The 25480-nt window shown below is 45.8% G+C and overlaps 1 protein-coding gene across 2 annotated transcripts in view; it reads right to left on the bottom strand.

The window, feature by feature from the left end:
• Positions 1–25480, bottom strand: part of GLB1L (galactosidase beta 1 like) — a 45654-nt gene that overhangs the window by 10076 nt on the left and 10098 nt on the right. For both annotated transcript variants that reach the window (XM_077447860.1, XM_077447859.1), the window contains 6 exons: positions 14553–14733; positions 11133–11191; positions 7487–7608; positions 7332–7372; positions 5657–5775; positions 2270–2344 (listed from right to left, as the gene is read on the bottom strand). In XM_077447860.1, coding sequence (XP_077303986.1) covers positions 2270–2344; positions 5657–5775; positions 7332–7372; positions 7487–7608; positions 11133–11191; positions 14553–14733 — 597 coding nt within the window. The remainder of the gene's footprint in view (positions 1–2269; positions 2345–5656; positions 5776–7331; positions 7373–7486; positions 7609–11132; positions 11192–14552; positions 14734–25480) is intronic.

The raw sequence follows: 25480 nt of genomic DNA, 5'->3' as shown, positions 1-25480 counted from the left end.
GGGGCCACTCACCAGTGGGAGGGGCCAGGAGAGCAAAAGAGGGATCTGAGAAGAGGAGGATCCAGGCTGCTCTGTGCAAATCCAACTGCACAGAGGAGGTAAGTATAAACATGTTTGTTATTTTTTTTTTAATTAACCTTTACAATCACTAACTTGAAATGTGGTGCAGACTAACTCTTATTCGCCCACTAGAGGGAGCTCTGACAGAGATAAAGGCCTTTAATAAATACGTTTATTTAAACAAATTAATTTTGTAGTGTTATTGGTCTTTTTTTTTCTTTTTTTTTTTTTTTTTTTTTGCAGCTATTCCCGCTGCTGATTTAAAAAGGGCAAGTTTCCGCCAGGAGTGCCCCCTGTCGCCATTATTATACATATTCACTATGGAACATCTTGCCAAGGCCATTCGGCACAACTCTAATATCAAAGGTCTTTGTATTGGCCAACGTCATTATAAATTATCCCTTCTTATATATGTTACGAAGCCGCACATATCTATGCCAGTTATTGTTGAGGCATTTCACAGAGTTTGGTTAGCAACTTCAAAGTAAATTACGATAAAACGGAGGCAATTAACATTTCCCTACCCAAACCTACTTTATCCCGGCTTCAATCTTCATTTGGATTTAAATGGCAGCAAAAGGCTATCAAGTATCTTGGCACCCAAATTCCTACCTCTTTGTCTACCCTGGCAGATCAATTATACGTGCCTAAAAGGAATGATGCGAACGTGCTTGGAATCTTATGATACACCAAACATCTCCTGGTTTGGCCAAATAAACATTGCCAAAATAGACATTCTGCCTAAAGTTTTATACATTTTTTCAGGCGATTCCTACCCCCACCCCCCTCCTCGTGGTTTCTTCCAATCAATCAAGAAGGCTATTCGTGACTTCATATGGCGACATAAGAAACCTAGGATTGGCTTTAGTATTTTAGCTTTACCTAAGAAAAGAGGGGGCGTTATATAAATATAATAAAATAAATAATTATAACAAATAATAATATAATAATAATAAAAATTATTCAATAATGTAATCAAATCAAAAACACTGAAATGTGCTGATTTGCAGAATTGTCGCTGTCATTACTTTAAGTGTTTGATGACAAATTTCCCCACAAATCGCTATCGCTCAATTCTGTGAGTGATTCTAATTTATTATCTCTGTTTTCTAGCTGGTCTATAACCACTTTTGATGTAAAGGGACGGTTTTGGTTGCTATGGACGATCTCCATATTCCAGGCAGAAAGAACAGTATTTATAATATAAATCTGCATGCAGGACACTGGACAAACCACTAGGGACAAAGGGGATGTGTAATTTGTACTTTTTGAATTTGGCGCCGAACTCCATCCCTGTGCGTCGCAACGCTGGCAGGGAACGGAGCTCTGCGCTGTCACAAATCGAGCGAGACACGGCGGCACGCTGATCACAGCGGGTAGACATCGCTGGATCCAGCGATGCGATCCCGAGTCTGGCTCGGGAATACCGCTTATGGTAATTAAATCTCACCCCGAGCCAGACTCGGAATACCACCAGGGAGCTTAAGAAATGTTTGAAACTTAATAAAACAGATTCAACATTAAAAAAGGGCAAGTTTATTTTTGTTGAGCCAGCAACTGGGGTGGTTTGCTTCCTAAAGGACATTGTCTGGGTGTTTACAACTGGCTTTGGTGTTGGCTGATCAGGTGTTCCTGTCACCTGACGACATCAAACACATCACACGGAGCAAATGATGAAACGCATCGGGACGAGCAAATGATTTGACAACATGATTGCAGGCCGAGCATGGTGGCTGTGCGTCCATATTTTGTGCTTGTGCGTTTTTATGCTTGTAAAAAAAAAAAAAAAAAAAAAAAAAGGAGGATTCTTTTTCTAAAACTGTATTACGTTATGTGGGGCCTTTTCTTTTAATCTGGTCATGACCTACTCACTGACCTCTTATACTTTAGGGGTCTTGTCATCTTGGTAAGAAGCCTGTGGTTTGTGGAGGAGAATGTCACTGACTGCCCTATTTGTCGCGGTTGTGACATTGCTTCATATGTTACATCGGCAGATGCCGGATTTTTATACAGTGTCTTTTTTATACTTTATATAAACTTTTACATTTCACATGAACTTTTATCTATATGGAGTTGTAATTTTTATTATTGTTTGTACTTTTATTGCGTGAATAAAATACACTAAATGTCTGTGATTTATATTTTGATCATGTATTTTTAATTACAGCTCCCATCATAGCCATATATTTATCTAAATCGGGGTACTTACCTTATTCAAAGAGACTAAACCATAGTAATATTTAGGAGTGGGGGGAGGAAAGGGTCCTTCTGGCACTGACTGGAACTGTAAAATATTAGAATTACAATTATGTTAAGAACAGTAATTGTGTTTGTAAGAATCCGATGCACTACCACCACTAAAAATACATCCAAAGAAAAAAAAACCCAAAAAAACAAGATTGTTTGTTGCTGCTGAACACTGAGTTCCCACATCCAATATTGTACAGATATATAACAAAAGTACATTGCAACCTCACAAAACTTTCCTCATCAGATGCACATCCATATATTGTATATATTGGTGTGAAAATTTTCTATTTGTTTATTTTTGTGTTTCTCACATTTACCAATCCCAATTGAGTTCTGACCTCAATCCGATAGAACACTTTTGGGATGAATTGGAGTGCAGGCGGCAAGCCAAGAGGTACCCCCATTACATTAGAGCCCCCACCCCTTCACGTCAGAGGTACCCCCATTACATTAGAGCCCCCACCCCTTCACATCAGAGGTACCCTCATTACATTAGAGCCCCCACCCCTTCACATCAGAGGTACCCTCATTACATTAGAGCATGCCCTTTACGTCCGAGGTCCCCCATTACATTAGATGTCCACCCAATATATTAGAGCACGCCCTTCATGTCACAGTTACCCAATTACATCAGAGGCCTCCTTATGTCTCCCCCCTTACATTAAAGCACACCCTTCACGTCAGAGGTCTCCCATCACATCAAAGGCCCCCTTTATATCATACCCATCACATTACAGCCCCCCCCCCCCCCCCCCCATCACATTAGAGCATGCCCTTCATGTCAGAGGTCCCCCATCACATCAGTGGCCCCCTTTATAATCAGAGGTCCTCCTTCACATTAGAGGTCCCCCCATTACATTAGAGTATGCCTTTCACGTCAGTGGTCCCCCCCATTACATCAAAGATTCCCCATCACATCAGAGGTCCCCCCATTACATTAGAGGGTGCGCTTCATGTCAGAGGTCACTTGTCACATCAGTGGCCCCCTTTATATCAGAGGTCCTCCTTCACATTAGAGGTCCCCCCATTACATGAGAGCATGCCCTTCACATCAGAGGTCCCTCCATTACATCAAAGATTTTCCATCACATCAGGGGTTCCCCCATTACATTAGAGCATGCCCTTAATGTCAGAGGTCCCTCATCACATTAGATGTCCCCCCATTATATTAGAGCACGCCCTTCGTGTCACAGTTACCCCATCACATCAGAAGTCCCCCCATTATATTAGAGCATGCCCTTCACATCAGAGGTCCCCCCATCACACCAGAGCATGCCCTTCATGTCAGAGGTCCCCCATCACATTAGATGTCTCCCCATTATTTTAGAGCATGCCCTTCATGTCAAAGTTACCCCATCACATCAGAGGCCCCCTTACATTAAAGCAGATCCTTCACGTCAGAGGTCTCCCATCACATCAAAGGACCCCTTTATATCAGAGGTCCCCCATCACATTACAGTTCCCCCCATTACATTAGAGTACGTCAGAGGTCTCCCATTACATCAGCCCCCGGCTTTATGTCATAGGTTCCCCCATCACATCCTTCACATCAGAGGCCCCTATTATAATCAGAGGTACCCCATCACATCAGAATTACCCGTTCAAGTCAGAGTAATCTCAATCAAATCAGAACCCTTACCCTATATATCAGTGGCCCTCCTATACATGAGAGCCCCTTATCACATCAGGCCCCAACCCCATCACAGACTCCCCCAATTACACAGACTCCCCCATCACATTTCCCATGGGTTTTATTTGACAGCCAGCACAGCATCTCATGGGAACCCAGATGGCCTCCTGGTTGAGAAACACTGCTCTAATTCAATAACACGGAAAATGTATGCAGCAAATGAAGTCAGGACACCTTATCTGTATACATGTTTATAGAGTGCATTTATCCTTTTTTCACCCTGACCAAACCTAACCCTCCCTGTCCAATCCATTGATGCACACTTCAATGGGGGGGGGGGGGGGGGCGGTTGAAAGTCTTAGCTGTCCATGCCACGCCTGCTAATTATAGCCTCAGACTTCTATGGTGCTGTGCCCAGAGGCCAGAGATTAATGGAGACGGTCCCATAGCACCATATGCTCTTCCTCTAAACAGGATGCTTCTGCTATCTGGCCATTCCTTTTTGGGCAGAAGCTTAAAGGGTTAGTTCACCTTTAATGGGCATTTTACCATCCCCAGTACATTTTATTACTTGCCACTTTTCTGCTAGTCAAATAGTTGCTCCTGTCCCCTTCCATGCATGTTAACTATGCTCAAGCTGCCCATAAAAACACATTAGACTCTTCTCCATCCTGTCATAACGACATGACAGGCCAACATTAGAAGTGTGCCCCAACAGTGCTCTGGCTCGATCAAACACCATGCATGCACTGTGCATTCTCTCAGCTAGTGCAGATGGGGTGCACTGTTTGAGTATGCCAGAGCACTTCTAACATCCAGGGGGATCAGCTACTTAAGGACAAGGTGCGAATGAACAACAGGTATAGAGGAAGAAAGGAGCAACTATTTGAACAGCAATGGGATGATATGTAATGTGATGAAAATGCTGAAATGCATAGGGGATTTTTTTTTTGTCCATTAAAAGTGAACAGACCCATTAGCCCACAGGATCGTGAGGCCGCGTACACACGCGCGGACTGTTCACCCAACTTTGTCCGTCCAACAGTTTCGGCAAACAGTCCGCTCAAAATTAGCATGGACGGACATGCCCACACACGACGAACGAACAGTTTGCTGAAACCGTGCGCGATGACGTGAACGGCACGTACGACGGGACGAAAAATACGACGTCCTATACACTGCATTATAACTTTCGGCGTGTAAATCCTTTCTGAGCATGCGCGCAACTTTGTTTGACGAACAAGCCTACACACGAGCGGACTGTTCGCTGAAACAAGGTTTCAGCGGACAGTTTTTCGGAAATTCCGAAAAACCTTGTCCGTCAAACTGTCCGCTGAAACTGTCCGCTGAAAGCCCACACACGAGCGGACTGTCCGCCCAAACACTGTTCAGCGGACAAAGTTGGGCGAACAGTCCGCCCGTGTGTACGCGGCCTGAGAGGATCATGTATGCCTGTCCAACCATTGACTAATGTCTATAGTCAGTTTGGAAAGCAACCAGTAGACATCAAACACTGGCATGGCACAAAGCTATGCAAGCTAAGCTTTTACAAAGTGACTTTACCTTGAAAGCAATGTTTATAAACACAGTGCAAGTTAAAAACTTTTAATAACCCATAACTGCCAATAAGAAATCAGCTTTGATACTGTACTGTTTAATGGCTGTTAGAGAACACATTGAATAGGTTATAGTGCATCAGTGCAGGAAGAGGGTTACCTTGCTAATCACAGAGCGGATTGCCAGTAATTTATCGGTTGGGTCTCCCGCCTCTGTCAGAGGTGCGTCATAATCGTAGCTTGTTGTAATCGGCTTGTACGTATACTTGAAGTCGGCGCCTATGAATAAAAACAAGGTTAAAAATTGTACAAATTTAAAAGGCGTCTCTCAGCAATTCCAGCAAAATGATCCCATGAATGGCAGAGATTCTCCACCATAACGATGGGTACTTCTAGCAGGTTCATTAGCCCTCAGCTTGTTAAAAGCATTGCAAACCTTCCTACCTGCATCTATTGTTTTTCACCTGCATTGATCATGTCGTTTCATGGCGTCATTTGTTGCCCTGTAAACACAGCCTATAGTACAGAAAATCTTCACATTCCTGGGTCAGAAGCTTCTGTTTGTGTATAAACATGAGGTATGCCCCATGCCACTGCACAGGCTAATGCATGACCTCTGTCTGTAGTCTAAGAACTGATACTTCCTGTGAAGAAACTACTAATCCCACAATCCCTGGGTCTCTAAGTCTAGCATACTGCAGGTGAGAGCTGCACGGTAATTAGAGCTGACACAGACACAAATAGGCAGAGCAATGAAGGGAAGAGACGTGTTTCATCACACTGGTACTCCCACATTTGTGATGCAACACAGAGGAAACGGAGAGGCATGTATTGGATGCTGTGTGACCCAGAACAAGAAATTGCTTGTCCCTTTAGCGAATAGGGACAAGCTGAGTGAATGAATATATGAACATAATGGAATTGATCTGCTGTGACACTACAAACTGCAGCCACAACATGTAAGCCCATTGTTACAAGGTAAGGCAAACAAAAACACAGGGAACTAAACTACACAAATACCAAGTTATAGCTACAAAAACGTTTGAAAGTGTACAATGCCTTTAAAGTCCACCTTCAGACAATGTTTTTGTAATTCTGGATAGAGTCAGTGTCACGGTCAGGGCTCGGAGACCAGTAGCTATAGCAGTCAAGAGATTCCCACCGACCAGCAGGATAAATACACAAAGCAGATCAACCTGGTAGATGATGCAGGCTCAGGTTCTAAGCACTAGCTGGTATTCACCAGAGCGCCTGATGGTGGAGATGGGTTTTGCTACCTGTCAGTACCAGGTCGCAATCCTTAGGATCGCCCCACCAGGAGGTGAGCAAGGCTGGGGTCTGGTTGCAGATGTAGCAGGTAGGGATCGAACAGAAGTGTAGTCAGCAACAAGCCAAAGGTCCGTTGCAGGTTGGGAGCAAGCGTAAGCTTAGTCAAGGAACAAGCCAAGGTCAGTAGTGAAGATAAAGTATATGGCAGGAGTGTAAGGAGCAGGATAATGACTGGAGAAAAGCACAATAATCTGGCAAACAGGAAGTGCAAGGACACGGCTTAAATAGGAAGTTCATGGGAGAAGCAAGGAATTAAAAGGTTTACAAGAAACAAGATTGTCCTAGGGTTCAGACAGGATGTTTTCCAGCATCCCAGGTGGCTCAGCAAGCAAAGCTATTGCCAACACACAACAGAGGTTGTTGGTTCAACTTCTAGTAACAGTAGGGAAGAACTAGAACCCCAGTGTTGTATTTCTTTGCCATTTTGTACCTCTGTAAGATTTTCCCTTACCTTCTAACCCACTGCTACCATCAGAGCTTACATTTTAAATAAAACCATCTCTTACCATTCCAGTAGCCAAAGTTGGTGCCTCCTTCAAACATATACCTGCATAGGAAGTACATAAAACAGGTTAGGTCAGATGTCACCGCTGTCCACCCCCACCAGTCATCCCATTAACAGGTGACTATGGCTCATAATTCGTCCCAGTCTAGAGCTCACATATTGACGTTGGCTCCAGTTTCCAGAATGTCTTCTAGACCTTGGCTCACTTGTTCAGCTGAGCTGCTAGCGTGTTTCTCCCCCCAGTAGTCCAACCACCCAGTGTAATACTCAGAATTGACCTGCAACACAAAAAAGCATGGAAGAGTATGTCAGAGGTCCCGTCACATTAATTTTCTATCGCCTTTTCTTCTGCCAGTACCGGAAGTGACGTCATGATGCCACTTCCGGCCTCCTCCCAGGGTCATAGAGATGGCCAGGGACCATCCAGTCCACGGCCAGCTCTATGGTAATCCACCAACGCCACCTGATTGCACAGGAGAGCCCAGAAAGGCACCAGATGGATGGCGTGGGGGGGGGGGGGGTGTCTCCTGCTGCTGCCTATAAAAGCAATCCAGTGGCTGACTAGCTGCAAGGATGGCTTTTAAATTAGAGGGAATCGCTGGCTGAAAACAAAGATATATGAACGACGCCTGTAGGGCGGGAAATGGTTAAAAGGCCTTCTCTGTGTATATCTTTCTCTGCTGGTATAATTTGATATAAATACAATTTTGGAGTTTGATCGATGTGTGTACTTTGAGGGGTAGAGCACCACTATAGTCATCCTATCCTTTTTGCTCTCCTCTTAGACAGTTACCCTTTGTGCTTTACTTTGGGATGTGGTGCTAGATTAAATCTGTGGTACTCCTTTTATACTTTTTGATATTAGACGGAGCTGACCATAGGGATTACTCTATTAGAGAAATTACAGCCAAAATGTGTGCAGCATGTGTTTGACATTTATTAACAGAGCCCTTAATCATGATGCCAAACACACAAAAAAATTTAGATTTTGGATTCATATACACTTTAATTTCCTAACATAGGTCCCAAAAAGGAAATAAATTATGTGAATGACTGTTAATGGCAAATCCTCCTCTTTACCATCCTTCTACTTCCTCTATGTGAGCACTGTATTACAATCAAGGGCTGTCTACATACAGCCCATATGAACTTTAGTGGCATCCCAGTCTTAGTCCGTAGGGTTCAATATTGAGTTGGCCCACCCTTTGCAGCTATAACAGCTTCAACTCTTCTGGGAAGGCTGTCCACAAGGTTTAGGAGTGTGTCTATGGGAATGTTTGACCATTCTTCCAGAAGAGCATCTGTGAGGTCAGGCACTGATGTTGGATGAGAAGGCCTGGCTCGCAGTCTCCGCTCTAATTCATCCCAAAGGTGTTCTATCGGGTTGAGGTCAGGACTTTGTGCAGGCCAGTCAAGTTCCTCCACCCCAAACACACTCATCCATGTCTTTATGGACCTTGCCTTGTGCACTGGTCCAAATCATATAGCGGAGGGGGGGTTATGGTGTGGGGTTGCTTTTCAGGGGTTGAGCTTGGCCCCTTCGTTTCAGTGATGGGAATTCTTATGTGCGATCCATTTCGTACGTATCAAAAATTCGTACGAATTTCCAGAAATTCGTACATTCGCTACGAATCTGAAATACAAATTTTTATGCATATGAATTCCGTACGAAATACAAAATTTAATTTACCAATTTCAGATCCAAATTCATAACAAAAATTCGTCATTGTTACGAAAAGTTAACAAACCTAAAAGTTAAAACCCAGGAACTCAGTACAGGGATGGTGGGAACCCTATGGGGAATTTCCAAATTAACAGAATTGTGACTGGTGTTTTGTTCACCAATCAGAGGAAGTCGGCACAGCACAGGGATGGTGGGAACCCCTCATAATGGGCACAGCGGGTGTACACTCAGACCCGGGAACTCAGCACAGGGATGGTGGGCACCCCTCATAATGGGCACAGCGGGTGTACAGACCTGGGAACTCACAGGGATGGTGGGAACCCCTCAATGATAAATTCCTCATCAACGAACATTTGTAATTGCTACGAAATGTTAACAAACCTAAAAGATAAAAACTCAGGAAGTCAGCACAGCACAAGGATGGTGGGCACCCCTCATAATGATAAATTCATCATAACAAACTTTCGTTATTTTAACTAAAAGTTTACTAATATAATTAAAATTCGTATTTCGTACGAATCCGAATTAAATTTTGTACACAAATTACGAAATACTTTTTTTTTTCGTACGAAACTAAACAGAACAAAACGAAACAAAATTTTTTGATGGCGCCCATGTCTAAACTCTTAAGGCGTCAGCATACCAAGACATTTTGGACAATTTCATGCTCCCAACTTTGTGGGAACAGTTTGGGGATGGCCCCTTCCTGTTCCAACATGACTGCACACCAGTGCACAAAGCAAGGTCCATAAAGACATGGATGAGCGAGTTTGAGGTGGAGGAACTTGACTGGCCTGCACAGAGTTCTGACCTCAACCTGATAGAACACCCTTGAGATGAATTAACCACTTCAATACAGGGCACTTTCGCCCCCTTCCTTCCCAGCCCAATTTTCAGCTTTCAGCGCTCTAGCGCTTTCAGTGACAATTGCGCGGTCATGCTACACTGTACCCAAATGAAATTTTTATCATTTTGTTCGCACAAATAGAGCTTTATTTTGGTGGTATTTATTCACGACTCCGTTTTTTATTTTTTGCGATATAAGCGCAAAAAAGCGGAAATTTGGGAAAAAAAAACTATTTTCTTTTTTCTACTTCAATAAAAATCCAATAAAATCAAATTTTGTCATAAATTTAAGCCAAAATGTATTCTGCTACATGTTTTTGGTAAAAAAAAATCCGTTAAGTGTATAATAATTGGTTTGTGTGATCACGGACATATGTACGCAAATGATCATGTACATATGTGTGCAGGTGATCACGTACATATGTGTGCAGATAATCATTGGGACATGTGATTTTAGTGGGACATATGTGGGGGACATGTTTTTATTATTAGGGACATGTGTTTTTATTATTTGGGGACATGTATGTTTTGGGGACATGTGTGGGGACATTGTGTTTATACTGTGTGATGTGTTTACTGTGTGGTGTGTTTACTGTGTACACTAGACTGGTGATCAGTGAGTAAAAGGCTGTAAAAAGCAGCCCATACTCACTGATCAGCAGCCGGCTGCAGCGATCTGCTCTCCTCTCCACAGCGATGACTTCTGTGTGAGGAGAGGAGGAGCCGATTGCCTAGCAACCGGCTGTTTGTTTACATCACATGACGGCCGTGATTGGACACGGCCGTCATGTGATCAGGAGGGCCAATCACAGAGCCCTCCTGCCGATCTGAGATGCGCCGTGTCCGGGTGACACGGGCGCATCGGGATCGCGCCGCTGCGCGGGCGCGCGCGATCCCGCTACTCCTGAATGACGTTCCTGAACGTCATATCAGGAGTAGGCGGCTCCCACCCGGCCGTATATGTGCATTGGCCGGGTGGGAAGTGGTTAAAGCAGAGACTACGAGACAGGCCTTCTCATCTACATAACAAATGCACTTCTGGAAGAATGGTCAAACATTCCCATAGACACGCTCCTAAACCTTGTGGACGGCCTTCCTAGAAGAGTTGAAGCTGTTATAGCTGCAAAGGGTGGGCCAACTCAATTTTGAACCCTACGGACTAAGACTGGGATGCCTTTAAAGTTCATGTTTGTGTATAAAGGCAGGCGTCCCAATACTTTTGCCAATATAGTGTATGGTCCTTTTATATGTTATAAGGGGATGACACATTACCAGGGGTCCTCTGGGCTGCACTTTTCGCAGTAATTCAAAGGCTTTTGTAGCATTGTCCGCTGAAACAAAACATAAAAAGACATTCGGTATTAGGAATCATTACAGACCTGTTCTATTTACAGTCTTTCCTTCTGCATTTTGCATGTTACACAATTTCATTACTAATGAGTCATATCAGTCATGAGTTGGGACAGTCACTTCCCCAGGCAAACATCCATATTCTGGTTCCTATTACAGACTGGTTTCGTACAAGTCCCCTACGGCACATCTTCTGTTCTCTTATGTTTTAGGCTGCATTCGCTGTATAGCATTTTGTGAATGCTCCCAAAACACGTAAAAAAAGTGGATTGCGTTTGCGGTTCCATTCATTATTAATGGCACAACAAATGCAGCAAGCGAACACGCATTTTCCATGCAAAAAAAAAAAAAAGGTACATGAACTAATTTGCATAGGTAGCCCATTGAAGCTAACTGGCTGCCCTGTGATGCGTGTAGCGCAACAACATGCAAAAAAAAATACATCTGTGATGCCTGATGTTGCTCATTATAGTGTGAATGGGTCCCTAAGGCTACCCTCTAAAGCAGTGACCACCCAAAGACGTAACACGTAAGGATAGAGCAAATACGGTGACATCATCACGTCTGCCAGCTTGACTCAGATGAGAGAGAGAGCAGCGGCTCTTTAGTACTTGCCGTTTCCAATCTTCATACCAGATAGCAAGTATAATTTACCCCAAATTTGTGGCAGTGTTGTAAGTCTGTTACCTTGCTGCACATTTTCACTGGTAAGTTGTACACTTGCAGAGCACTTGAAGCACAAGTTCTAGTTGACACTTCCAATTTGTAGCAAACTTGCGTGGCAAGTCTCTAGCAAGTGCAAAGTTGCAGTGGTGAGTCTACAGCAAGAGCTCTGCAAGTCATAGTGACCCCTGTGGTGGGATGACTAATGTTTTCAAAGAAAGTTGCTCTGCCTCACCCCAAAGCACCTTGTCCCCTTGTTGATGGGGACAAGGGCCTCATGGGTTGTGGGGGTCTTATCAGAATCTTCAAACCCCCTTTAATAAGGGGGTCCCCAGATCCTGCCTCACCCTATGTGAATGAGTATGGGGTACACTCATTCACCAAAAAAAGTGTCACATAGAAAAAAAAAACAATTTTTGACAATTGCTTTATCCAAAATCCAAAAATAACGTCCCTTGATATAGATCCATCATCAATCACGCCACCAGCCGGACCGCCTCACATGAAAAAAAAAAAGCTCCACACTCGAAGGCCAACTGCCGCTCCTCCACCTAACAGTTTTTAAACAGGTAAGGGGTGGGCTACCCATGACATCACCGGTGGCCCCACCGCTTACCTATTTAAGAATTGTCAGACAGAAGAGAGTGCAGTCGCGGGCAGCGTTATTGACATTGGATCTACATCGGGGGACATTATTTTTGGATTTTTAATAAAGGAATTGTCAAAAATTGTGTTTGTGTTTTTTTTTTCCTACTCCCCATACTCACATTGGGTGGGGGGCAGGATTTGGGAACCCCCTTGTTAAAAGGGGGCTTCCATATTCTGATAACCCCCCTGCCTGCAGACCCCCACAACCACAGCCCAGGGTTGTAAGAAAGCAGCTATGTTGATAGAGACAAGGTGCTCTGGGCAGGGGGGAGCTGTGCCCATCTACTCCAAATCAACCCCCCCCCCCCGTGTTGACAGCATGCGACTGGGTATGATTTAGAAGAGGGGCGTGTGCGCTCGTCCCCTCCCTTTTCTTACCTGCATGCTCAGATAAGGGTCTGGTATGGATTTGGGAGGGGGGGACCCCACGTCAGTCTTTTTTTTTTTTTTTTGGCATGGGGTTGCACTCCAAGTCCATACCAGGCCCTTCGGGTCAGATCTGGGGGGGGGGGGCGACTCCATGCTGTTTTATTTTTCACTAATTTTTTTGCCGCCATTTCTTCGTTTTTTTATTTTATTTTACATTCTGCTGTCAACGGGGAAAGCTGATGACCTATCAGTTGTTAGGGATGCAGCGGCTGGCTTCCTGGCCCGCTCCTTAGCAACCAGCTATATACAGTTAAAAAACAAAACACAAAACGCATCAAAAACACAAGATTTGAGTTTCTGGTGTGACTCCATTGAAGTCTATTACACGCAAAATGCAATCTGCTGTGGGGAAAAAAAAAGTCCATGACCCTTTCCAAAAACACACTGGCTGAAAAATTCACAGATGTGAACGTGTACCATAGGAAACCCTGTTAAATGGACTGTAGTGCGTTTCTGCAAAACGCAATAGAGAGTAATGTCACCAGCACACCAGGATCTCCAAAACTTTAATCAGCGATCACATAATTACAGCAAAAGGCGATGTTTTCGGAGCCACTCAGGACCCCTTCATCAGGCATGTGACATATGTCTGATGAAGGGGTCCTGCGTGGCTCCAAAATGTCGCCTTTTGCCGTAATTATGTGATCGCTGATTAAAGTTTTGGACCCATTTTTTGGAGTGGTGGTGACATTACTCTCTATGCCCTTGTACACGCGGTCGGAGATTCCGACGGAATGTGTCCGATCGGAGCGTTTTGTCGGATATTCCGACTGTGTGTGGTCTGCATCAGACTGTTTCCATCGGAATATCCGTCGGACCAAATTTTCCGACTTGCCGGAAATATTTTCCGAAAAAATGCTCCGATCGGACATACTCCAATCATGTGTAGAGAATTCCGATCGGACAAAGTGCCACGCATGCTCAGATCAAATTCCTACATCAAAGCTACTGGCTACTAGCCTGAACGTAGTCCCGTTGTAACGAAATAACGTCATCACGTTCTGAGCGATCGGATTTTCCGAGAACTTCATCCGACCGTGTGTATGCAACAGTTTCGGACAAGATCCGTTGGACAAAATCCGACGGACAGAATCCGACGGGTTCGGTTGTCGGAATCTCCGACCGTGTGTACAAGGGCTATGACTATTTACGGTTCCAGCCGGTGGTTGCTTCAGCACCCAATTATAAATACAGCCATTTCTGCAGGAAGGTGTGCGTTGGGAATATTGCTTTGGAAGTTCTGTAAAATGCAAAACTCACCAAAAAGCGCATAGGTGTGCGGGAAGGACCGTCCAATCACATGACCACTATAATTGGTGGTGGTCACATGATTGGAAGTCGGTCCCACCAGTTTCAAATCAATACTAGAATCGGTCACTGTGCTGGGAGAATGTAGTGGGCGCGTTCCTAGCACAGAAACATTGCCCGTTCATAGACGCATGTGTGCAGCTTATGGCGGTTAAGCCCACCATCTTTTGCCGCCGCACATATAAGTAACGTAGGCAGCAACAAGTTGGAGAGGGCTGACTGTCTTGCAGTAGGAATAGTCGCATTAGCTGCCCGAACTCAGCGCGATTAAAAATGGAGACGTCTGCTACTGACCTGGTCCAAAGTCCACAGTGGCAAAGAGCCCCTGCAGGGTCCCGCACCTGAGCTCTTTGTTGGTGTTGCCATCGGTTGTGAACAGAACGACATCATCGCCCAGGTAGATTTGGAAGATGGTCAGCAGATGGCGCAGGTAGCTGTAATCACAGGCATGAAAGCTGCCGTACTCGTTCTCCACCTGCAGGAGATGACATAAAAACTGTTGTTAAAGCAGAGTTCCACCCATAACTAAAAAATGTCATTACTGTGCACAAATAATATAATAAATGACATTTGGAGAATTTTTTTTTTTGTGCCTTTTCATTCCTGTTGCTATGTCGTCCCCTCAAATCTTCCCCTTCCTCACCACGGCTCTTGACGTCACTTCCCTTGACGCTACTGCTCCTGGGAGATGTGTGTTATCATTTCCCAGGAGTCAGTAGGCAGCGCCGAGGACTTCGTTGCCATCACAACGGGGTGGGCACTTCTGCCGCCCGTTGTAATGGCAACCTGAGAAGTTGACGGCGCTGCAATACTATGAAAATGTGCATGCGTGAGAACGGGCGGTGCATGCTGGTCATTCAGCTGCACCGTACCCCGGTTGATAGCACATCATTGCTCTGGGCCGGCTTCCTGATGGTGACAATAGAAAACCATGCCTGAATAATGTGTTTCACACAGCCGCTTGTAGTCTTCACCAGGAGTGCATGTGACAACACAGGAGCACAATTTGGAGACAGTTGTCACCCCATATCAGGAAGTACCTGATGTAAGTCTGTCATGGCAGGTTCAATACTTAAATGAACTCTGCAAGTTTAAAAAGATTGAGTTCTAGAATAACATAAATGCCCTGTCCATACTTCAGCGTTTTTGAGCTTCGTGCTACAAGCTACAAAACGCTCAAAAAGCAAAAACCAATCGTTTTCAATGGCCCCTGTTCCCATTGGAGCATCCTGATGCTTGTAGAAAAATGCCCGTCACTCAAAAAAGTACATGAGCTAGTTTTAAAAAGGCAGATTTGAGCATTTTTTTTATACCCATAGACTTCAATGGAAACAAGTAAAAACCGCAACATGAGCTTTTTTTTTTTTTTTTTTTTTTTTTTTAAGGGTTTTGTTTGCGTGCTTTATGCTCAAACAGCAGCTCTCTGCTCCTTTTTCAGCAGCACTCTATACCTTTTAGTTGAAAAACGCCTGACAGAAGCTGCAAAAACGTGCATTCTGCTCCGAAAAATGTGATACTTAGGTGTGAATGTAACATGTGAAAGCTAATAGGAGTTTAGATCTACTTTAAAGCGGAGTTCCACCCATTTAAAAGTCTGCAGCTGCAAAAAGTGTATCTCCTGACTTTTAATAAACAGACACTCACCTGGCCTCGCTCCTCTCCCTCTTCACAGCCGGCCACGCACTGTGCATGCGTGAGCCGCGCTGTGTGTTATGAATGGCCGGGCAATCTTCTGGGACCTGTGACGTGTCCCAGAAGATTGCAGGGAGGGAGGGGAGAGGAGAACTTCCACTTGACCCCACAGCGCCAGGAGAGGAAGTGGAGCTTGGGTACCTGTGAAAACTAGGTACCCCCTCCTAAAAAATAAAAAAAATAAAAAAAAAAAGAAGACTAGCCAAATATGGCATGTCAGGGGGTCACAAGTACTTAAAGCGGTAATCCGCTTTAAGGCTGCATTCACACCTGGGCATTTTCAATTGTGGGCAGAATCACTGCGATTCTGCTCATGATTTTAAAACGCTCTGATAAAATAACAAAAATCGCACAATGCGCATTTCAGATGCCATACATTTTAATGGAAAGTAAAAATGCAGGTCAGTCCTGCCACGATAAATGGCACAGCGATCGTGGCATCGCATGAAGCTTTTCGCCCCAAAAAAGGCTTTAGGCAATGTGGTTTGCCGCAATTGCATTGCGATTTATCACGTGGCAGAACCTCACTGCATTTTTAGGTACCATTAAAATGCATGGTATCTTAAATGCTCGTTGTGCGATTTGTCATTTTAGCAGAGCGTTTTGAAATTGCTGGCAGAATCCCAGCGATTCAAAATGCCCCAATGTAAATGCAGCCTAACTGACTGCTGGCCAGTGTGTGTGTGTAATATATATATATATATATATATATATATATATATATATATATATATATATATATATATATATATATATATATATATATATATATATATATATATATATATATATATATATATATATATATATATATATATGCACCAATACCATTTTTTTTTTATAATGCGTATGGTACTTTTTTTTTTTTTTTTTTTTTTTAGTACTCGCCGATACCTACCGCAAATGTTTTGTTTTAACTTCAGCTGTCAGTAATGGTACAAAGTATTGAGAAAGTTATTTTGCAAATGAAATGTGAAGCGTGTAAATATATAAATATATATGTGTAAAAATATTCACTAATAAAGCAAACAAAAAAAAAAAAGTTTTAATTGTTTATCGTTTATAAAATAGACGTACAAAAATAAAAAAATAAAATAAAAGCAGGGAAATAATAATTAAATGGAGAATAGGGAGTTAATTAAGGCTGATTAGAGTAAATTAAGGGTTATTAAGAGGTTAAACAGAGGAACATTTGTTCATCCCTTTGATCTGCAGATGAAGAAACAGAAATATACAAAAAGAAACAATGTTACTTTTTATTTTAGTGTTTCAGGGCTGAGCAATGTTGTTAATAAACATTGCTGGCTGCTTTTTTTGTGACAGCTCCAATTACTGGACTTCTTTAACACTGGGGGGGGCCCACTGACAGCTCAAAGAGCCGAGCCTGAAAGTATCGGTGCATTTGCATGAGTACTGATACTTGTGCAAGTACTTGGTATCGGTGCAACCCTAATTATATATATATATATATATATATATATATACACATATACACATATACACACACACACATCCTGGACTGGAAGAACCAGGTTATACCAGGATCTCTTGGCTGCAGTTCCACATTTTTTTTTCCTTTTCTTTCTTTTTTAAATCATGATGAAGAAAGAATCTGGAACAAACAGTAATATGCACAAATGGCTCAATTCATGAAGCTTTTACATAAGGGTAGGGATTAGTGATGGACGAACTTCCGACGGGACGTTTCGCGAACGCGAAACGCGAACGGACACAAACGTTCGCGAAAACGACCGTTCGCCGCGGGCTCCATTGACTTCAATGGGAGGCGAATTTCGCAAACCTTTAGGTCGAATTTGCGGCCACGGGGTAATTATTAGGGGGTAGCACGTAGTCCCACCACCTGGACAATAGCATAATACATGTATGAGGTGAATTTGGGATCGATAACTACAAGCATTTTTTTTTTATTTGGGAAATTGTTCTGACAATTCAGGACTATGGAGCTAATGAAGGCAATGGAGGAGAGGGAAGGTCAGGGACCAGGGTAGGCAAACAAGAGGGTGCAGGAGATACAGAGCACTGACAGCAGCACCGTAATACAGAGCACTGACATCAGCACCGTGACATACAGCGCTGACAGCAGCTCCGTGACATACAGCGCTGACAGCAGCTCCGTGACATACAGCGCTGACAGCAGCTCCGTGACATACAGCGCTGACAGCAGCTCCGTGACATACAGCGCTGACAGCAGCTCCGTGACATACAGCGCTGACAGCAGCACCGTGACATACAGCGCTGACAGCAGCTCCGTGACATACAGCGCTGACAGCAGCTCCGTGACATACAGCGCTGACAGCAGCTCCGTGACATACAGCGCTGACAGCAGCTCCGTGACATACAGCGCTGACAGCAGCTCCGTGACATACAGCGCTGACAGCAGCTCCGTGACATACAGCGCTGACAGCAGCTCCGTGACATACAGCGCTGACAGCAGCTCCGTGACATACAGCGCTGACAGCAGCTCCGTGACATACAGCGCTGACAGCAGCTCCGTGACATACAGCGCTGACAGCAGCTCCGTGACATACAGCGCTGACAGCAGCTCCGTGACATACAGCGCTGACAGCAGCACCGTAAGCAGCCCCAGGAGGAAGTCAGCACAGCACAGGGATGGTGTGATCCCCTCATAATAAGAACCCCCAGGAGGAAGTCAGCACAGCACAGGGATGGTGGGAGCCCCTCATAATAAGAACACCCAGGAGGAAGTCAGCACAGCACAGGGATGGTGGGAACCCCTCATAATAAGCAGCCCCAGTAGAAATATGACACCGCTCAACCTCTTCAAAGAGGAGGGTAGGGGCATATAGTACGGTGTGCTTTTTTGGGTCAGGGAAGTGAGCCAAATGAATTAAGAAGGTCTGTGTGCTTGATTCCAAAAATTGTTTATAGACATATACATGGTCTACTGATCACATGTGTTGAATTCCTCCGAGATCCATGCCTCATTCATTTTTAGAAATGTGAGGTAGTTAACACTGTGGTGAGCTAGGCGAGTACGCTTATCGGTCACAATCCCCCCTGCTGCGCTGAACGTCCTTTCGGACAGGACACTGGATGAGGGGCAAGCCAACAGTTCGATTGCAAATTGGGCAAGCTCTGGCCAGAGGTCAAGCCTGCCCACCCAGTAGTCTAGGGGTTCATCACTCCTCAGAGCGTCCACATCGGCCGTTAACCCAATGTAGTCGGACACCTGACGGTCTAGGCGTTCCCTGATGCTGGATCCGGATGACACCTGTCGATGGGTCGGCTGAAAGAATGACCTCATATCCGAAGTCACCAACACATCTTCAAACCGGCCTCTTCTTGCAGGCGCTGTTGGATTGGTACCCGCAAATCCTTCTCTGGGAGTGGGAATTGCTCCTCTGCCAGCGCACGCAAAAGCAGAATGCAGCATTTCTCGAAGCAAGGCCTGGAAGTGCTGCATTCTGACAGCCCTCTGCGACGGCGGTAACATTTCCGCCATTTTGTGTTTGTACCGGGGGTCTAAGTACGTTGCCACCCAGTACTGGTCCTTGACCCTCATGCTTTTTATACGGGGGTCCCTATTAAAACACTGGAGCATGAAGGCCCCCATTTGCACTAAAGTGGAAGCGGTGTGGTGGCCTGGCTCCTGCTCATCATCCAGGATAATGTCGTCCTCTTCATTCTCCTCTCCCCATCCTCGCACAACAGGGATCCCAGAAAGGTTTAAAGCATGCTCTTCTTGCTCCTGCTCATCCGCCCCGGCACCATCCTCCTCTGACTCCTCATCAGACTCCTGTTGTTGACTTGTCTCAGATAGAGTAGCCCCCCCTGGGAATTCATCCAGCATTGCGACTTCCTCATCTTCCCGCTCCTGCTCCTCCACAGCCTGATCAATGACACGACGCAATGCACGCTCCAGAAAGAAGGCATAAGGTACCATGTCACTGATGGCGCCATGGCTGCGACTGACCAGTTTGGTGATCTCCTCAAATGGCCGCAGAAGTCTGCATGTGTCGCGCATGAGCAGCCACTGGCGCGGTGAAAAAAAACCCAGCTCCCCAGAACCGTTTCTTTCGCAGAGTTCATACAGGTAGACGTTAACTGCACGTTTCTGCTGGAGCAGCCTATCAAGCATATAGAAGGTTGAGTTCCATCGCGTCGGGCAATCACAAATAAGACGTCTGACCGGCAGATGGTGTCGCCGCTGAATGTCAGCAAGGCGAGCCATGGCCGTGTAAGATCTTCTGAAATGGGCCGAGATTTTCCTTGCCTGCCGCAAGATGTCCTGGACCCCAGGGTATTTGACAAGGAATCGCTGCACGACCAAGTTTAAGACGTGTGCCATGCACGGCACGTGCGTGATTTTGCCCTGTTTCAATGCGCTAAGCAGATTGGCACCGTTGTCACACACCACTTTACCAACTGTCAAATTGAGCGGTGTTAGCCACTCATCTGCCTGTGAACGCAAAGCTGAAAGGAGTGCCGGGCCAGTGTGGCTCTTTGCTTCCAGGCACAACAGACGCAGCACGGCATGGCAACGTCTCACCTGGCATGTGGAATAGGTTCTGGGGAGCTTGGGCGGTGCAGTGGAAGAGACGCTAGCAGCGGAAAAGGAGGAGGCAGCTGAGGAGGAGAGGGAGGAGGATGGAGTAGGAGGAGGAGAAGAAGAGTCAGGCCTGCATGCAATCCGTGGCGGTAAAACCAAATCTACACGGGTGCCACGGGTTACATGCTTGACGGCCGTCAGAAGGTTCACCCAGTGGGCAGTAAAACTGATATACCTTCCCTGCCCGTGTTTGCTAGACCACGTGTCTGTGGTCAGATGTATCTTGGCACCGACACTGTGTGCCAGAGATACATTCACTTGCCGCTGAACATGGCCATATAGCTCTGGGATGCCCTTCTCTGAGAAATACTTCCTTCCTGGGACCTTCCATTGTGGTGTTCCAATGGCCACAAATTTGCGAAAGGCCTCCGAGTCCACCAGTTTATATGGCAGTAGTTGGCGGGCTATGAGTTCTGACAAGCCAGCCGCCAACCGTTGGGCAAGAGGGTTATCCGGCGTCATCATTTTTTTACGCTCAAACATTAGGCCCACGGAAGCCTGCCTTTTTGCAGAAAAATGTGAGCTTGGCGTGATGGAAGGTGGAGTGGAGGACAATTGTGAGGAGAGAGGAGAAGGAGAAGTAGAAGACGAGGCTGGACGGTGAGAGCCTGCAGTGTGGCTTTGTGTGTTCCGTTGCTCCCACTGGGCTCGGTGATGGCTGCTCATGTGCCTTCTTAAGGCGGTCGTCCCTAGGTGAGTATTGGGCTTACCGCGACTAACGCGTTGACTGCAAAGATTGCAGATGGCAACGCTATTGTCAGCAGCGGACACGTTAAAAAAAGCCCACACTGCGGAGCCATGTGCCGGTGTCCTGGGAGCGCCAGATGTGACCGTACATGGTCGATGACTCGCTCCTGATACATTTGCAGTCTGCTTTGTCCCTGCTGTGCAATGTAAGTCATTGCTGCTTCTCCTCCCTATCTGCTGGTCCATATCTCCCTCTGAACTCCCCTCCTCTTCCTCTCTTGTGGGCACCCACGTGACATCACTAGACACGTCATCATCAACGTCACCTTCCCCACCGCTATAAGTAGAGTAGGCAGCAACACCGGGGACCAACCTCCTCCTTGGGCTGATCTGGGTACTGGCGTCAGACTGCTGAGTAGCGCTTGTTGCTACCTCCTCTTCCTGATCCAATACCAAGAGTGGCTGCGCATCAGAAATGTCCTCTTGATATGGATCGGAAAATAATTCCAGTGACTCAAGCGGAAGGTATGTGGTGGTGGTGGTGGTGGTCGTGTTGTTGGTGGTAGTGTCTTTGGGGGTGCACATAGCAGAGAGTGAAGAAGAGGGTGCAGATCGAGAGGATGAGGAGGGTGCAGAAGAGTAAGGCTGAGCGAGCCACTCAACCAAGTCTGGTGCATCCTTTAAAGTAATTGAACGCACCTTCTGCAACTTCCCACTTTGGCTCAAGCCTGTTGCTCCTGCCCTACCCCTACCACCCCTGCGGAAGGGCCTGCCTCTTCCTCTGCATGTCATTTTTTAAATGACCCTGTGACAAAACTCTTAGTCCCTATACCGCTGAAGGACTGCTGCAGTATAGGTGAGCGGTCAGCAGTGGTGCACGTCAACCCTATCTATTGTGGACCTATAGCGGTCCTTACAGAACAGCAGACTGTACCGCACTCAAGCCTATGTACCGTAGCACCCTATACCAAGTTACCAGTCCTTATAAGAACTTTTGTGGACCAAGCAGGTTGTGTATTAGTGTTTAGCAGACTGTACGTCAGTCCCTATACCGCTGAAGGACTGCTGCAGTATAGGGCAGCGGTCAGCAGTGGTGCACGTCAACCCTATCTATTGTGGACCGATAGCGGTCCTTACAGAACAGCAGACTGTACCGCACTCAAGCCTATGTACCGTAGCACCCTATACCAAGTTACCAGTCCTTATAAGAACTTTTGTGGACCAAGCAGGTTGTGTATTAGTGTTTAGCAGACTGTACGTCAGTCCCTATACCGCTGAAGGACTGCTGCAGTATAGGGCAGCGGTCAGCAGTGGTGCACGTCAACCCTATCTATTGTGGACCGATAGCGGTCCTTACAGAACAGCAGACTGTACCGCACTCAAGCCTATGTACCGTAGCACCCTATACCAAGTTACCAGTCCTTATAAGAACTTTTGTGGACCAAGCAGGTTGTGTATTAGTGTTTAGCAGACTGTACGTCAGTCCCTATACCGCTGAAGGACTGCTGCAGTATAGGGCAGCGGTCAGCAGTGGTGCACGTCAACCCTATCTATTGTGGACCGATAGCGGTCCTTACAGAACAGCAGACTGTACCGCACTCAAGCCTATGTACCGTAGCACCCTATACCAAGTTACCAGTCCTTATAAGAACTTTTGTGGAACAAGCAGGTTGTGTGTTAGTGATTAGCAGACTGTACGTCAGTCCCTATACCGCTGAAGGACTGCTGCAGTATAGGTGAGCGGTCAGCAGTGGTGCACGTCAACCCTATCTATTGTGGACCGATAGCGGTCCTTACAGAACAGCAGACTGTACCGCACTCAAGCCTATGTACCGTAGCACCCTATACCAAGTTACCAGTCCTTATAAGAACTTTTGTGGACCAAGCAGGTTGTGTATTAGTGTTTAGCAGACTGTACGTCAGTCCCTATACCGCTGAAGGACTGCTGCAGTATAGGGCAGCGGTCAGCAGTAGTGCACGGCAACCCTATGTATTGTGGACCGATAGCGGTCCTTACAGAACAGCAGACTGTAACGCACTCAGGCCTATGTACCGTAGCACCCTATACCAAGTTACCAGTCCTTATAAGAACTTTTGTGGACCAAGCAGGTTGTGTGTTAGTGATTAGCAGACTGTACGTCAGTCCCTATACCAATGAAGGACTGCTGCAGTATAGGGCAGCGGTCAGCAGTAGTGCACGGCAACCCTATGTATTGTGGACCGATAGCGGTCCTTACAGAACAGCAGACTGTAACGCACTCAGGCCTATGTACCGTAGCACCCTATACCAAGTTACCAGTCCTTATAAGAACTTTTGTGGACCAAGCAGGTTGTGTGTTAGTGATTAGCAGACTGTACGTCAGTCCCTATACCAATGAAGGACTGCTGCAGTATAGGGCAGCGGTCAGCAGTAGTGCACGGCAACCCTATGTATTGTGGACCGATAGCGGTCCTTACAGAACAGCAGACTGTACTGCACTCAGGCCTATGTACCGTAGCACCCTATACCAAGTTACCAGTCCTTATAAAAACTTTTGTGGACCAAGCAGGTTGTGTGTTAGTGTTTAGCAGACTGTGCGTCAGTCCCTATACCGCTGAAGGACTGCTGCAGTATAGGGCAGCGGTCAGCAGTAGTGCACGGCAACCCTATGTATTGTGGACCGATAGCGGTCCTTACAGAACAGCAGACTGTAACGCACTCAGGCCTATGTACCGTAGCACCCTATACCAAGTTACCAGTCCTTATAAGAACTTTTGTGGACCAAGCAGGTTGTGTGTTAGTGATTAGCAGACTGTACGTCAGTCCCTATACCAATGAAGGACTGCTGCAGTATAGGGCAGCGGTCAGCAGTAGTGCACGGCAACCCTATGTATTGTGGACCGATAGCGGTCCTTACAGAACAGCAGACTGTACTGCACTCAGGCCTATGTACCGTAGCACCCTATACCAAGTTACCAGTCCTTATAAGAACTTTTGTGGACCAAGCAGGTTGTGTGTTAGTGATTAGCAGACTGTACGTCAGTCCCTATACCAATGAAGGACTGCTGCAGTATAGGGCAGCGGTCAGCAGTAGTGCACGGCAACCCTATGTATTGTGGACCGATAGCGGTCCTTACAGAACAGCAGACTGTACTGCACTCAGGCCTATGTACCGTAGCACCCTATACCAAGTTACCAGTCCTTATAAGAACTTTTGTGGACCAAGCAGGTTGTGTATTAGTGTTTAGCAGACTGTGCGTCAGTCCCTATACCGCTGAAGGACTGCTGCAGTATAGGGCAGCGGTCAGCAGTAGTGCACGGCAACCCTATGTATTGTGGACCGATAGCGGTCCTTACAGAACAGCAGACTGTACCGCACCCAAGCCTATGTACCGTAGCACCCTAGACAGACCAAGTTACCAGTCCTGATAAAGAGCTTTGTGGAACAAGTGAGTTGTGAATGATTAGCAGACTGCAGCAGAAGGGCAGCAGTCAAGTATAATATTCTTTCTATATTTGGAAGAAAGAATATTATACGTGTACAAGCCTATTACCGTACCACTGATACCAGTCCTGAAAAGAACCTTTGTGGAACTAATAGTAACAGCAAGTCTTTAAAATTATCCTCACTGCCTGACACACTGCTTCCTGCCTGTCCCTATACAAATTGGCAAAAAAGAGTAGGCTGGAACGATTAGCTGGAACAGCTCTTTTGTGGACCTGATAGTAACAGCTAATGATGATGATGATGATGATGATGAAGAAAGACTAATCTGGCTGAGCTGTCCCTAAAATAGCAGCATACAGCGCTCTGTCCCTTTATCTAAACTGACAAAAGAAACTCAGGCTGCTGACCTAACACCTATACCAGTCCTGAAAAGAACTTTTGTGTACCAAATAGCTAGCGTTTTCTCTGTCCCTACTCCACACAGGATCCTTTCCCTACAGTGACAGAAGAAAGAATGTAAAATGGCCACCGGATCGGGTGTATTTATAGGTTAGGGGGAATGTCCAAGTGTCCATGAGCTGTCATGTCTCAATTGGTTGTCCTGTAACACATGATAAACGTGTCACGAAAGGTTAAAGTTCTTGTATACATTAAACACGTAAGTCCGCCGGGGCGAACGACGGAAAAAGGCGTTCGAACCCGCGGACGGCGAAAGTCGGAAATTCGCCGCGAAACGACCGCCGGGCGAACCGTTCGGCCATCACTAGTAGGGATCTTGTTTTTAACTATGTGACAGTTATTTTAAAATTGTATTGGACTCAGCT

The sequence above is a fragment of the Lithobates pipiens genome, unplaced genomic scaffold, assembly GCF_037356315.1.
Source record: "Lithobates pipiens isolate NorthernLeopardFrog02 unplaced genomic scaffold, aLitPip1_a1.2 Scaffold_22, whole genome shotgun sequence".
Classification (NCBI taxonomy): domain Eukaryota; kingdom Metazoa; phylum Chordata; class Amphibia; order Anura; family Ranidae; genus Lithobates; species Lithobates pipiens.
The sequence above is the reverse complement of the archived record's forward strand: the minus strand, read 5'-3'. Positions and strand labels throughout refer to the sequence as shown.